This window comes from Centruroides sculpturatus, unplaced genomic scaffold (assembly GCF_000671375.1).
Source record: "Centruroides sculpturatus isolate CEXI.00-Female unplaced genomic scaffold, Cexi_2.0 scaffold628, whole genome shotgun sequence".
Classification (NCBI taxonomy): domain Eukaryota; kingdom Metazoa; phylum Arthropoda; class Arachnida; order Scorpiones; family Buthidae; genus Centruroides; species Centruroides sculpturatus.
This window is the reverse complement of record NW_019385010.1, coordinates 4,436-21,125: the sequence shown is the minus strand read 5'-3', so window position 1 is coordinate 21,125 and position 16,690 is coordinate 4,436. Positions and strand designations below refer to the sequence as shown.

The following is a 16,690-nucleotide window of genomic DNA, read 5'->3' as shown; positions in this document are numbered from 1 at the left end:
CAATAAAAACACTACACTCAACAAGCCACCAATAAAACTCAACTGCCTAACCTATAACCAAAGTCTCCTTTTAATTTGTTTTTTAAAAAAAGCGCTTGACAAACTTGCCCCGCATGCCGAAGTTGCCCCGGTCTCCCCTAACTATTAATTTTTAATGTCAAAATTACATATAAACACATAATTAATTGAATTTTATTACATATAGACCATAAATTAGTTAATAATTAATTTCGTATAGAAAATAAGCAATAAAGTTTACGGCATTATTAAGCAATGAACAAGAATAAAAACTTGCCTGGTTCATTATCTTCTGTTAAAATGGCAAAAGCATCCCACCCGTAATATTTCAAGATGTGTATTAAGGCGTGATTCTGAAAGGTATCTGGAGGTGACACGATGACGATATATATCACATATTATCGTTGGTACGACGATTGGTTCAAAATCGGTATTAAAGATAACATCGGGTCTGTGGCCAAGATACTAATCTGCGGTATTTCCAATTGGCCACACACAATTTGGGCACTTTTAGAATTTAAAGACGTTAGCGGTCCGACTATCGATATCACTCGCTGATCCACTAAATTACACGCTGAAAAATTATATCGGTAATTAATTTTATTAATAAAGTAATTTTAATATAATTTATATAAATTTACCCGCTCTAATAACTTCTAATTGGGTAGAAGCATTCTCTGTAATCGGAATGAGTTTCGTATTGGGTAATAAACTCGAATCTGAATTTATATTGTTTATAGCTAACCGAAATGTTTCTTCTAATATATAAAAATCAGACGGAAAAATAGCACCTGCAAAGTAAATACAGTATAAATATTTAACGGAAATGTATAACAGGATAAATAGAAATTAGTAGATTGCTATTATAATAATTTGTATTACATTATCTAAGTCATTCATTAATAACATTATTTTACTTATTCTTGCATAAACGAAGACAGTTGCAATTTATATTTCAAGGCCTATCATACACAGCAGTCAAGTGTTTGAAAACAATATATTACGTTTTGGTATTTATAACAATTCCACAATATAAAATTTACAGTTATTACAAAAATATTACAAATTAACTAAACTCCGTTTCGGAACATGATTTTCTTCTTCATATAGATTATTATTATTATACATAAAATCAATAACTTTTGAAAAAATTACAGCGGTACGTAGTAAGAAAATTAATTCGTTTTAAAACTACATTTGGTACATCTTTTTCATTTGTTTTTAGCGGTGATACGATTAAGGCTTGTTTAGTTTATTTTTATATTCTGTATTTTAAATGTATTGTTCAAATCATAATGTCAAGTACAAAAATGGACTAAACAAGTTTAAATTGTATGAATACTAAAAACAAATGAATATACCAGATATAGTTTTACCAAAAGGTAATATATTGTTTTCAAACACTTGCTTGCTGAAATATAACTTACAACGGTCTTCGTTTATGCAAGAATAAGTTAAATAATATTAAAGTAAAGGTAAGAAGCAGACTCATTAAATTAATAGTAACATTGATTACATGTTTTGTTATTAAAACAACTAAAGTTAATGCATTCGAGTATATCCAAAACATAAAAATAAACTTATCTTTGTTAATCTTACCAATAGCAACTTCATTTGGTATATTACCAACAGCAGAGTAGAATGAGACTATTACTAACAATCCAAATCTTCTCATTTTTAATTAATTCCGCATCTAATTATAAGCATGTCTACGTTCTATTCTATTTAATGGTATAAAACTTGACTAAAAATCGTACATAGTAACGAAGTACTGAACATCGATTTATTGTTTACCTGCTGACAATTTATTTTCGTTAGTCTTAAAAAAATTATTATAAATCAATCTTGTGTTTTGTTAAACTTTTCACGACAATTTCGATTTTGATAATATGCAGTACACAATCATAAACAAACTTCATCAGTGGCGTAGAGTGGGTGTTAGCCGCCCGGGGCGGAGGAAAATTTCGCCGCCCCCTTATTTAAGTATCTCAATTTAAAAGAGTAAAATTCAGTTTCGTCACAGAATAAGTAATGAAAAATTAAATTAATATCCAGTAATTTTTATGTTACTTTTTGAAATAAGTTTACGATTAATTTATTAAATCACACAATGAAGTTTAATATTGCGCATTATTATATATAAATAATACAAACTTGTCAAGTAAATAAATTATTAAGATGACAAGAAAACAATTCGAAAAGCGATCACTTTTATATTTGAAATTATTTATACTTCCGGTTTATCAATAAACTTCTTGAACTCTAAAATATTAAATTTATTTAGTTTATTTATGGCAGATGTTGGACCCAGTAGAAGAAAAGGTAATGCTATCGTGAATCTTCGGGTGGACGGAGTGCAGTATAGACTAAGTTTTGCCCTTCGACTATTGCTCGATTCCGGCACAGTTCCTACTTTTAAATCGTCCTCGGCGAAGTCATACGTCTTGGTCGAGGACAATTTAAAAGTAGAATTATATGACCGTGTACTGTACATTATAATCAAGAGTGAAATTATCGTGAAAAGGTTAATGATAAACAAGATTGATTTATAAGAATAAATTTTTCAAGACTAACGAAAATAAATTGTCACCAGCTAAAAAATAAATCGATGTTTAGTATTTGGTTACTATGCACGATTTCTGTGCAAGCTTTATACTAGCGGTTCCCAACCTTTTTTCATTAGTGTATCCCCCTGTGGCATTTCCAAGTTCCCAACCAGCAAAGCATGCGCAAATCTCGCACTGTCTGTTTGTAGAGAGTGTCGCCATTTTGAATTTTATTTCGACTCGGTTCTCGGTTTCCCGAGGTCCTACAAGTCTGGTTTTTTTTATGCGCGTATGATTTTGGCACCTAATACTCTGACACAAATTGCAACTTCTGACATGTACTGTACTCCTTCATACCTCTAAGCTGGTAACACAGCAGGCAGTACGATTTTATAAACAAGACATAGTCGTGTCAATAAAAAAATTAATAAAAATAGTGAATGAATAATGAAAAAATTACTGCTTGTAGAGAAAATCTGGAGAAACTAGCTATGTCCTTTTTCTTGCTAACAATAAAAAATACTTTTCATAAACAAAAAAAAAATACTTTTTTCAAACAGCACGTGGGGATATTGTTGAGAGATAATAATAATAACGGTAACACACCCCACCATCAAAAGTCCGTTGCATAATCACTAATCACGCATAATGTGGTATCCCCACTACGATTTACCGACTGTATAACATTTATTGACCTGTTCCATTGTACAACTGGCAGCATAAGTTTTTATTTCTATTTTTACATTTTGAAATGTGTAATAAATTTTGTGGTTATTGCAAGGAACATTTTTTACGTAATAACTTTTTAATACAATTAATTTGTGATTCATAATATATTATTTTTTCTGCCATAATAACTAACTTCTTTTCTGTACCCGTAAATAACCTATCGCGTACCCCAGGGTTACTCGTACCCCGGGTTGAGAATCGCTGCTTTATACCATTAAATGGAATAAAACGTAGACGTGCTTATAATTAGATGCGAAATTAATTAAATATGAGAACATTTAGATTGTTACTACTAGTCTTATTCTGCTCTGCTGTTGGTAATATACCAAATTTATCTCTAAGAATTTTCGTTTTTATAATTTTAATTTTATACAATTTAAAAAAAATGTACTGGTTAACAAACATATTTTATAGTGTTGGCAAGGGTTTTTCATAGAGAAACGTATGAATTATTTTGCAAATACAGATATTTTTCATTAATATGATATTTATTTATTTATTTTTGCATTATTAATATGTTCAATAATTTCATTATTACATATGGCACACATTTATTACCATAAAACAATATCTTTTATATATTTTCTGTATATTTATTATGATCAATAAAACTTGAATGATTGTTTGCATGCTTTCATTCTCAACATTACCCTGTCTTTTGGGAGTACTATTAATATAATTGGGACTTAAATATGAAGATAATAGCATTGAAGAAGAGATCCTAGAACTTTCTCCATATTTTAATTTTGAAGTTGTTCTTTCATATTCTTTGTAGACAACATGGGCAATCATAATAATATCTTTTTCATTAAAATGTTTTAAACAGATCATAGGAGTTTATAGTTTATATTAATATAGAATATTTTTGACATTGACTTTTCATAGGTTCAGATTAGATGATGAGTATGTTGGAAGTGGTTTTCAGAATTTTAATTACATCAGCAGCATGCTACGCTGTCCAAATGGCATGCAGTAGTGCAGTGACATTATTTCGGAAAAAGTAAATTAATAAATGCAGGTGTTTTTACTTAGGCCTATATAACCATTCTGAATAGGTCAACGACAAGCATTAAATGTAATATAGAATATTAAATTTCTGATATAAAATTGATATTCAATAGTAGATTTCTAAAAAAAAAAAAAAAAACAAGAACGTGAAAACTGTCACATATAGGCTAGAAAGTAAAGGACTGGCTGGAAGACCACATAAAGGGCTGGCTAACCTTAGGTAGAAAAGAGAAAATTTTAGTTATGTCGTATCATTTTTTAAAATATATAATTTTAAACATTCTGATAAAAATACATTTATTACAAATGAATGTCATAATGTGAGAACTCAATAAACTTTATATTAAATAAGTTAATTTTTTGGACACAGACTGTCCAAAAAATCAGTAAGCACCATTTATTCGCTTCAAGTGTTCCAGAACATAAACGTTTGGCGATTTCACCTTATATTTTAGGCTGCTTGACCGTCAATTTTAAAGCATTCCTTTAAAAAGCACAGAAAAATATCCAATTAAAATTATAAATTATAAACTTATAAAAAAATTATTAGATTATTTCGTACTTTTAAACTTTTATCACATCATATTATAGAATTTGATTTATATAACTACAAAGGTTATCTTACGTGAAAGTTCATTGCACCAAGTGAACAATTTAAAAATTCTGTAAATTGTGTACAGTAGAGGAATAAATAGCGTTAAAAATGTCTTAGATTGGTCACTCGGTGTGATAAACCCATACCGAAGATAAACTTTGGAGTTACTACATATTTTATACTACAATATAACAAACGTTAAAACGAAAACCATAACAAGGGTTATTTCATCCTACCATTGTCACGTTCATAGAAAAGTTATTGGGCTGCAACATTGTAGACCTATAAATTCTGACTCTTGTCACCTGTCTGATAGTCAGTATGTCCTTCCTAAATCTCGAAAAAGGGATTAGCTATATGAAGGTTAAAATCGAATATGGAAACCAAATAGGTAGAAGACCCAGATTAACTATATAGGAAAATCCAGTTTGAAACGGAAGTAACGTTATTTTGATTCAAATGACAGTCGACCCCCCTAAAGGACTATATATAATTTTGTTTTATATGAATTCCATGTTGTACGAGTCACTTAGATTTTATAAATGCGTAAGCCGTTCACAGCCCGGCATACGTATTTATAAAATCTAAGTGACTCGTACAACATGGAATTCATATAAAACAAAATTATATATAGTCCTTTAGGGGGGGTCGACTGTCATTTGAATCAAAATAACGTTACTTCCGTTTCAAACTGGATTTTCCTATATAGTTAATCTGGGTCTTCTACCTATTTGGTTTCCATATTCGATTTTAACCTTCATATAGCTAATCCCTTTTTCGAGATTTAGGAAGGACATACTGACTATCAGACAGGTGACAAGAGTCAGAATTTATAGGTCTACAATGTTGCAGCCCAATAACTTTTCTATGAACGTGACAATGGTAGGATGAAATAACCCTTGTTATGGTTTTCGTTTTAACGTTTGTTATATTGTAGTATAAAATATGTAGTAACTCCAAAGTTTATCTTCGGTATGGGTTTATCACACCGAGTGACCAATCTAAGACATTTTTAACGCTATTTATTCCTCTACTGTACACAATTTACAGAATTTTTAAATTGTTCACTTGGTGCAATGAACTTTCACGTAAGATAACCTTTGTAGTTATATAAATCAAATTCTATAATATGATGTGATAAAAGTTTAAAAGTACGAAATAATCTAATAATTTTTTTATAAGTTTATAATTTATAATTTTAATTGGATATTTTTCTGTGCTTTTTAAAGGAATGCTTTAAAATTGACGGTCAAGCAGCCTAAAATATAAGGTGAAATCGCCAAACGTTTATGTTCTGGAACACTTGAAGCGAATAAATGGTGCTTACTGATTTTTTGGACAGTCTGTGTCCAAAAAATTAACTTATTTAATATAAAGTTTATTGAGTTCTCACATTATGACATTCATTTGTAATAAATGTATTTTTATCAGAATGTTTAAAATTATATATTTTAAAAAATGATACGACATAACTAAAATTTTCTCTTTTCTACCTAAGGTTAGCCAGCCCTTTATGTGGTCTTCCAGCCAGTCCTTTACTTTCTAGCCATATGTAACAGTTTTCACGTTCTTGTTTCTTTTTTACAAATCTACTATTGAATATAATTTTTATATCAGAAATTTAATATTCTATATTACAATTAATGCTTGTCGTTGACCTATTCAGAATGGTTATATAAGTAAAAACACCTGCATTTATTAATTTACTTTTTCCAAAATAATGTCACTGCACTACTGCATGCCATTTGGACAGCGTAGCAGGTTGCTGATGTAATTAAAATTCTGAAAGCCACTTCCAACTTACTCATCATCTAATCTGAACCTATGAAAAGTCAATGTCAAAAATATTCTATATTAATATAAACTATAAACTCCTATGATCTGTTTAAAACATTTTAATGAAAAAGATATTATTATGATTGCCCATGTTGTCTACAAAGAATATGAAAGAACAACTTCAAAATTAAAANTTTTCTTCTTGCTCTTGGTCTTTTCTTTTATCCACAGGATAGTTACGTACAAGAGTGCAACAAAAAGCCCTCCCAAATAACACAGAAAAACTCCAGCTAAATTGTTAATATCCATTTGATGTTCTTCGCTTCCTATTCTGTTATCTGAAATTTTAAAAACGTTAAATTTTAGAAACCTTGGACACCTTTTAGAGATAATTTTATGTATTACCTGGACAATTATTGATAAACCATCGTTTATTCAAAAAATCCATATATCCTTCTTCTCTTAGCTTTAAAATAGATGATGTGAATTGTTTCTCAAACGGAGAACCTTTGGGCAAACCAAGACCGTAATTTTGCTGTTAAATAAAAAAGAATCATAAGCAGAAGATACAACACATATTAATAGAAATGATTAATATAGGTATTTGATTAAGATTTAAAAAAAAAAAAACATTCAGCCATATCGGTACTTTATTTGATTTCTTAATAATAACAAGAATAAAAGAGTTTGCATCGTCTTGTGTTAAAATGTTGGATATTATTAATGTTAAAAATAATTTACTAATCCAAAAAGTCTTCCAACTCGTTCGACATTGCATGGCCTCTGCATAGAAGCGTAATCCACAAGTGGTGAATCAGAAATAAGAGCAAAACGATCCTTGTGGCCTGAAATATTATAAAGACAGTTCAATTATTTTTTATTGCAGTAACAAGACTTCTTTATTGTTTGATTAAATTTATGCTATTAGGCAACTCATGCATCATTTTTAATTAACAACATTGTTAGACCTATATAGTACCCTCTGGCAAATAATACGATGCTCTAACTCTCTCTACGCCTTCGAAAGTATCGTTTATGAATGTATTATAATTTTTCATCAGTTTGTAAGCTATTTTATGCGTTTCGCAGTGACTGTTGGCGAAGAAGTTCTCAACATAAGAATCATTCAGACTTCCAAATGAAATTGAACTCAATTTCACCAAATCTTCCAGAGAATTAATTTCTAAAAGTAAAATAAACGAATATCTTTTTAAATACTGTAAAGTATTTACTTGAATAATTTTATTACCTTGTTTCATATTCTGGACTGTCATAAATGCTGCCAATTTTGCTGTATATGCTGCAATAAGAATAACCGTAGTTAGCCACCATGTCACCATTACAATTCTTGCCGGAAGATTCTTTTGTTGTTCAAATTCTGTTCCCTAAATACACATATCAATTAATTAAATTTTTCATTATACAAATAAAGTCGTTAACAACAAATAATTGGTCACCTACCGGGGCTACAAGCGACGAGAAGCTCCACCAAAGTGCTTGTGGAAAAGTGATCCAAGAAGAATCTCTAACGCTTTGACTTGTTTTCCTTATCTCCTTTCTTCTATTGTTAAAATTACTTGGTGTTAAATTTACACATATTGCAAGCACTAGAGAAGTAAAAATCACCGACACAGCAATGGTAAGCCACACTGTTGTTTCGAAAGGTGATAAAAATGCAAAATAATTTTGTTTAGTTTTTGCATTATATTTTGGCATTAATATAGCCAAACCTAAATCGTAGTAAGGAGCTGTAAAGGTGATAACTTCTTGTCTTTTCCAAGATACCGTGAAGGCAGCTAGGCCCAAATCTATTTTCTAAACATACGAAATATTTTATAAATCTTAATTCGTGAATAAGACTACGACAAAAGTATTAATTAACAGAGAACAATTTTCTATCTGTACCTTATCCATTAATTGTCTAACTAATCCGTTCCATTCTTTTGTTTTGGGATTTTCAATTCCATATTCCTTTATTTCGTGAAATTTAAATTTAAAGTTAAGCATTTCTTGTAATTTCAAAAGAAGGTCTATAAGTAATCCTTCGTATTTAGAATGTATAGGATCTCCTTCTTTATAATAAGGGATTTTCATTATAAAGGGCTCATCCTAGAAAGAAATTCTGTATTTAAATAAACTAATAATTAAATATTCTGTTACTTATTACGTGTAATTTTTAGGCAAATGACTGAAAATGCTAATTGAACGAAAAACTCGACCACAAAGCGTTCTGACTTTTCAGATTACGCCACAACGCGAATTTCGTTTATTTGCAATTTGAAAAATGCGTTTGGCATATTTAATAAAACACAAGTGAAATTCTTGTTTAAATTCTTTTAATGATGAACCAAAACACATTCTGGCAATGTAAAAATACACATCGCATTATCATACAAAATAAATGACAAAGTTTTAAGCAGATATATTTACTAAATAGTTTATGTACAATTTTCTTTAAAGGACTAATATCTGATCATTGTTCATTATTAGAAAAATAGGCTACTCATCACTACTCACCACTTAAAATTGCTGTCAGAAAACATTATGTAATTAAAAGAACCATGGTACAGTATAATAAATATACTTCTTTCTTTTAAAATTCACAGTGAACATTACAGTTTTCTGTTAATTGTCTTCTTTATGAATCCTCAATACCTACGTACTGTACAATACATTAAAATCATAGATACCTAAAAACTGTTTTATACATTTAAGACAAATCAGAAATTTATTTGTAAGTCGCTTTGTTAATTGAATGGAAATTTGTTTTCAATAATGGCATTTTTACAAAAAGACGAACTCCAAACAAATTTTTATATTAAATAGTAAAAAGCAATGATAAATAGAAGATTTACTTTAAAAATTTAAGGCTTAATTCAGGGGTGTCCAACCCGCGGCCCGCGGGCCGCATGCGGCCCAAGGCAAGTTCCAATGCGGCCCAATAAACGTGTAAACAAAACTGACAAATGTTTTAATTTTTTTATTATATATTTATTTCAACGGCATAAACTCAAAATAGAAGTTTCACAAAGTCGTAAACCTTTATTCATCTTTTACTTTTCAGTGGAAAGGAAATATTTTCAAATACTNAAATAAATTTTCGTTTGTCTTTTTTATAGTAAATGAATTTGTCTATTTCTAAGTAAAATTGAAAGTGTCTGTAGAAGTAATTTTTTAAAATATTCTTTTTCGTGATAAAGATTTAATACTTATTATTATAACCTAGATGTGTTAATCCTTTAGTATACTTGTATATTGGGCCACAAGTATATGTAATATATACTTGTGGCCCAAAACTCCTTGACTTCTTCCAATGCGGCCCAAAGAAACTAAAAGGTTGGACATCCCTGGCTTAATTAAAAATGATTAATTAGGGTAACTTTTTATTTTCGTTATAATTTCTCAATATAGATTAAAAGTTGATTTGATTCTAAATAACGAAGAAATTTATTACTTATTTTGGCATAGATATTTTTTATTACATTGCATCGTTGCTGCATTCATAAGCATCAAATACGAGTTGTGTCATTTTCACATTGCAGATCTTCTTTTGATTGATTATTAAACGATTTCAATACGAGTTTCGCTTTGTTGTTTTATAGAATGTGGCAAAAGGCTTGTGTGCATTTTTGAAACTGCCACGACACGAAATTCACGTTGTGGCTGGATCTGAGGAGAAAGAACGTGTTCTGAACGATTGTTTCGCTCAATTAGCATTCTCGATCTTTTAGCCTAACATATTTATTATAAAATAAGACAATATAATTATGATGATGATATTAATTTTATTAATCTTACTATAACTATTCCAATATTAAGAGTTTTTCCGTGAAGACTGTGATGAGAGTCATCAGGAGGTTTCACAGTTTGCCCAGGAAATATGATTTCTGAATTAATTGTCAAGTGTTTTTCGTTTCCTAACCATTTTCCTACCTAAATATATCAGTTAAAATATTAGTTACCATTTTAGAATATTAAATGAACTTGAAAATTAGAAATAGCTTACTTTAACGAAACCTCTCGTTTGAAGGTTTTCGATGTCAAAACTGGTGAGATGATGGTAACCAAATTTCGTGAACTTTATAGGCCCTAAACTTCCATTAACGTTATTCAAATTAAGAATACTTTCCAACAAATTTCTACCCCATTTCCAGTCATTGACAGAATCTGCGCAACTTCCTTTTTGGAAAGTAGGAAGTTCGAAAGATACTTTCTCTTCGTAAAGAATTCTGTGAAGTCCGTTGGCAATTGCTAACACTGCATCATACACACGAGTGATAGCTTGCTGAAAAGTGATTTTCATTAATTCATAGATATGAAAATTTAAATGAGTAAAATAATTTCAATGATATATTGAGGCGGAGAGTCAGCGAAGCCTTTTCTATGTGGCTTACAGAATTGTGTTCGTTCTCAAAATCTGATTTCGATTAAATTTTGCATTCTTTTCACTAATCCTGATGAGGTGTCCAAAACTGTAGTAAAAAATGATGTCTATAACTTCATTTTCGAGATATAAGGTCATAGCACAAACACCACTAAGCGATATCGCACGAATCGCGTCACTTTGTAGTGCAATGTTTGATGGTCGCTTGCCTGCATTCTGTGAGCACATAGAATTGTCGGTACCATTTTTCACTAATTGCAACGATGAATCTAAAAATGCAATGTGGGTTTATTTAATTAAATGTAAAAAAAATAGGAGCCAATGACTTCGTTTTGGATATACAACAGTATTAAAGTGAGAATGTCCATGATCTCAGATTCGACTGAGCGCATCTAACGAAATTTAGACCTAGTGTAAAAAACAAAAACATCTGTTTGTATGCCTAACGGAAAATAGGTGCGAAAAACGAACAAAACACAAGAACAAATGGTAATTGATTTCTTCTTGTATCGCCTCAGCGTGTAGGCAAGTGAAAGAATCGTGTCTATAATGCAAGAATAGCCTGTTTTGTGGGATCGAATCCGGACGGGTCGAGGAATCCCCAGGAATTTTTCGGTTGGGTGATCCGTTCGGATATGTTGGGCCCCGTCCCTTACCATTCGGTCGCCCCATTGTGGGCCTGGCCGAACCCATAATGGGCCTACTATAAGAGCCCTCTTAGTACTCACAGGGCGAAAGAGTTTAAAAAAACCTATTTTTTGGCGGCAAGTGCAAAGTTCACTTGTCCGTACCGTCAAGTAAAAGGATCTCATCTATGCAGGGATTGCTTTTCTCTCTCTAGCTCCGCTTCAATTCTATTTCCATACAACAAAGTCGCGCGATATAGTAGTTTACCTGATTTTCTATATGATTTTCCAAATTATTCGCTTTTAATTGATTCATTAATTTTAAATACAAAATGGTATCAGGAACTACAAATGCTGTTCCTATTAATCCGACTAAAGAAGATGGTATATATCCGTCATCGTCCGATAAGTATTTAAGACTCTGCAAACAAAGAATAATTGCTAATTAGGAGAGATATTTTATTAAACTTTAATGTAATAATATAGAATAATATGTGACTTAAAGTCTTTCTGCACTGTTATGTAGGTTACAGAATTAAAAGATTTAGACTTACGAACGATGTAATGCTATCCATGACGAGCCAGGTCCATCCAGAACGAAACATGTTCATGCGTTCAGCTTGCTTTATAACAGTTTTACTTATCGTTATATCACAATAAAGAATTATTATTCTCACGTCCTTTTCCTTATTAGAATAAAAGTGTTATCAGAACTCGCGGTAAATTTTGATAAAAATTTTAATTTACACTGTGTTTTGAAATGAATGTAATCAATTATATTAGATTAATCCAGTGTTTTTTAAGTTTTTCTAATAGTGGCGCCCTCAACTTTGTAATTTATTTCTTGCGGCACCATACTTATTTAGAGATGGAGAATTCTTATGCTTTTGCGATAATCGGGGTCTGCCAGACCTCGCTCACTTTGTCGGTGGATGGCTAAAATCTTACAGAAGAGGAAGATCATCGGGATCTTCCTATTGTCGAGGGTTCTTGATAACAGTTAGGATAAAAGAACGATCGCGTCGTAACTCGAGATAAAAGAACCATTGAATCATTTATCTTATTTTTATATAATTCGAATGAGAGGGATTGAGTGATAACGTGGAGTGAAGGAGGGGTGGTGTAGATTCGGAGAATGGAAGTCGACCAAATGTAATGAATAAACTAACTATATTTATTAATATCAAATATGGATTGACCTACAAAATATACATATACGTAATATACAGTATATAAATTGCGTACAATATTATATCAAGCTAAACAAAGACTGAAATATAATGAAGCTAACTACTGTCTAAATATTTCAGGGTACTATCACCAAATGAACTACCTGGGAACGTCGTTAGAACCTTTCGTTTAGTAAATGTAGACCTTTTATATTATTAGGATGGAGGCACCAAAGGAGGGAACTACTTGAGGGTCCACCTTGCATTTGTCCTGGGCCAGAAGGTATTTCTGACCCAGGACAAACGCTAGATGGCTTGTAGTACGATTGTAGCATGACTAAAAGCAAGGATGGATGGCGACTTCTACTTTTTATAAGAAAATGGAGACTAATCGAATTTGTTCCCAATTCGGTCATTTTTTGTTGAATATTCAATTTAGCAAAAATATTCAACATTTTCTGAATCACAGGAAACAAAGGAGAGATGTTGAAAATAGATAAAATTTTGTCTTTCTTTCAATTTGTAAAATTCTTTTAATTTTTTACAAAACTTTATAATTTTTTTTAAGATTTAATTAAACTATTCCAAATTCCCAGGTTCTCGCACTTTTCATACTTTTAGTAATAAAGTAAGTGTTATGGCGCTGCTCAGCACTATATTTTGCCACTCCCGGGTGAAAACCACTGGATTAATTTATAATTCTATTATTACAATTGTATGTCAGATATTAAAGCTCTAAAATTTATAAATACTAGATTTAATTATTTTACCTTAATGGCGTTTAATTGTGGTGTTACATCGAGAGATTTTGAGTCAGACAAAGGAAATCTCTGAATAGAAAGCAGTGTAATTTCGTATTTCGTAGCTAGCCTTTGAAGTTCCGTTGTGGCATGAATAGCTGAATAAATAAATTTAAGCAATTCATTTATTACCTTAAGAATTCTAAATATTTTAATGATTAATTTTAACAATTGCTGTAAAAATTAGATTGATTAATAAATATATTAAATGAATATAGTTTTTGCAATTCTTTTAATTTAAAACTTAGAAGACAAAGAACATTATAAGATGGAGTTGAGAATAAAATTATATAAACATTTGCCATAAATTTTATATAATTAATTATATCAAATAATTGTTTATAATGATATGTTTACATCTTTTGCAAAGATATAAAAGTTAAACAGTTTAACAGTTTTCATTTTTTTAATTCTGCAAAATTTTAATAAAATAGATATGTGACGATAAAATATCAATCATATAAATTCATATAATTTCACATTTTACTCTTTTTGATGAGACAATGTCTTGTCTATAAAATCGCGCTGCTGTCAACGGCTGGACACTTTAGAGGTATGAAGGAGTACAGTACGTGTCTGGAGTTTCAATATGGCAAAGAGTGTTTGGTGCTCAAATCATGCGCATATAAAAAAGCAAAGGTAGTCAGGGGACCGAGAACCGGCTCAAAATAAAATACAAAATGGCGACTCTGTTTCTACAAACAGGCGCGAGTGAGAGATTTCCATATGCGTTGCTCGTTGGGAAGTTCGAAATGCGAACGTTGCGAAATCGAATTTTGACAAACGTTACGTGTGTATTCTCTTACTCTCGTCGTTTCGATTTTCTTGTGTGTTGTTGACACCTCATTCGAATCCCCTTGACCCCAATCATTTCACCGAAAATGCCTCGTTGACGACCTCGTGATCGTGGCCGAAGCCGGCTAAGTTTGAACGATCGCCCTTAAATCCAGCGATACCAAAGAAGATTGAAGATTGAGAACGAGATCCGCAGTGGGCGTCGAAGTGATCCCGCGTACCGCGTAGCCCGTGACAACGCAACCCGTGGTAATTTACAAGTACTGGTGTCGGCTTTGCCTTATTGGAAAGTGCTCATTTTTTTAGTTTCCTTACAAAACGGTCTCCGAGTCTCTTCCCAAAAATGGCCTAACCGTTTTACTTGTTTTTACATATATTTTGATTAGTCTATGGTTATCAATAATTGAAATTATCAAATTATTACATTATGATTTTGCAATAGTCAGACTATTATTCAAATACAGTGGTACCTCAAGATACGAAATTAATCCGTTCGGAAACTGAGATCGTATCATGAAAATGTCGTAAGGTGAATCATTTTCCCCCATTGGACTACATGTAAAACCAAATAATTCGTTCCAACACGAAAAACGCACTCAAATTAAAGTTAAGTAGTACATTTAAAAATAATAACTGTAGTAAGGAAAGCACTGAAAAATGCGTTTTGTAGTTGTAAATGTATAAATAACAATAATAGAATAATAATTGATAAAAATAATGTAGTTTTATTTGCCTTTTACTTTTGAAAATAGACGACTGTGGAGGTGTAAACTGGTGGCTGAAGAGAGGGAGAAGGAAAATAATACTAAAAAACTTAACTTACATAACATAATGTAACAACTTAAAAATAACTTAGAAAAGATTAAAAAATTANAAGAATCTCTAACGCTTTGATTTGTTTTCCTTATCTCCTTTCTACTGTTGTTAAAATTACTTGGTGTTAAATTTACACATATTGCAAGCACTAGAGAAGTAAAAATCACCGACACAGCAATGGTAAGCCACACTGTTGTTTCGAAAGGTGATAAAAATGCGAAATAATTTTGTTTAGTTTTTGCATTATATTTTGGCATTAATATAGCAAAACCTAAATCGTAGTAAGGAGCTGTAAAGGAGATGACTTCTTGTCTTTTCCAAGATATCGTCAAGGCAGCTAGGCCCAAATCTATTTTCTAAACATACGAAATATTTTATAAATCTTAATTCGTGAATAAACTACGACAAAAGTATTAATTAATAAAGAGAACAATAAAATTCCGTCTTTACCTTATCCATTAATTGTCTAACTAATCCGTTCCATTCTTTTGTTTCGGGATTTTCATTTCCATATTGCTCAATTTCGTATAATTTAAATTTAAAATCANTGTAGTGCGAACTAATGTAACTAGTGAACTAATGAACTAATGTTGTATGGTGAGTTTTTGTTCGTATCGTGGAGCAAAAATATGTTCGAATTTCATGTCGTATCCTGAAAATTTCGTATGCTGGGGCGTTCGTATCCTGAGGTACCACTGTAAAATAGTTTAATAGAAAATTATAATTCAAAATTCATTTACATTTATAATTCAGATATTGTTTCGCAAATAATTATATGCCTATGTATTGTTTAGGAAGATTATCGATCTCCAATTATATAGACAACGCAATTATTAAAAAAAAAAAAAGCATTTTTAAAATCTAGCGATAACTTTATTATAAAGAAAAAGCACGATCTGTCTTTTAAAGTCTGACTTTGCGGTGATTTTAGTGATTGTTATCACTACGGAACTAATCAATAATTTCACACTGGTTACTCAATATCTCTTTAGATATGAGGGATGGATTTCACTGTAGGATTGTATAATGCTAATATTCAGTAAGAAGTTTAAGTAAGTATAACCAAACACTTAAACTTCAAAAGATTTTCTATAAATTCGAATAAAGTAAATATGTATATAATATATATATATATATATATATATATATATATAAGACAATGAACGTACAAGTGGACAGCTATGAAGAACAAAAGCGCAATTGCAATCAATAATTCTTTTTCTTTTTCCGGTTATGGTTTTTCAGGTCCGTTGTTTATTGATTAAATGCAAATTCCGCATTTACTTTTATGTAAACATAATGATACTCATTTATAAATATAAATTCGAAATTTATTGATTGTATCTGATCAACAGAGAATTCATTAATGTTTCTGATATTTTTGAACAATTAATTACATCACACGTAGTTTTTCTTTATCAGATGAAC

The 16,690-nt window shown here is 30.8% G+C and overlaps 2 protein-coding genes across 2 annotated transcripts; both read right to left on the bottom strand.

Annotated features, from left to right (window-relative positions):
- Positions 1 to 416: 416 nt before the first annotated feature.
- On the bottom strand, positions 417 to 1,693 carry LOC111633340 (glutamate receptor 3.5-like). Its single transcript, XM_023377894.1, has 3 exons — positions 1,618 to 1,693; positions 660 to 809; positions 417 to 592 (listed from the first exon to the last, which is right to left on the bottom strand). The coding sequence occupies exons 1-3, from the start codon at positions 1,691 to 1,693 to the stop codon at positions 417 to 419; spliced, it is 402 nt and encodes a 133-aa protein (XP_023233662.1).
- A 5,705-nt stretch (positions 1,694 to 7,398) lies between these two features.
- On the bottom strand, positions 7,399 to 16,010 carry LOC111633339 (glutamate receptor 2-like). The gene is made up of 11 exons (XM_023377893.1): positions 16,003 to 16,010; positions 13,622 to 13,749; positions 12,237 to 12,368; positions 11,951 to 12,103; positions 10,679 to 10,957; positions 10,471 to 10,605; positions 8,578 to 8,781; positions 8,134 to 8,487; positions 7,922 to 8,057; positions 7,652 to 7,855; positions 7,399 to 7,517 (listed from the first exon to the last, which is right to left on the bottom strand). The coding sequence occupies exons 3-11, from the start codon at positions 12,291 to 12,293 to the stop codon at positions 7,399 to 7,401; spliced, it is 1,641 nt and encodes a 546-aa protein (XP_023233661.1). The 5' UTR covers positions 12,294 to 12,368; positions 13,622 to 13,749; positions 16,003 to 16,010.
- Between the last annotated feature and the right edge of the window lie 680 nt (positions 16,011 to 16,690).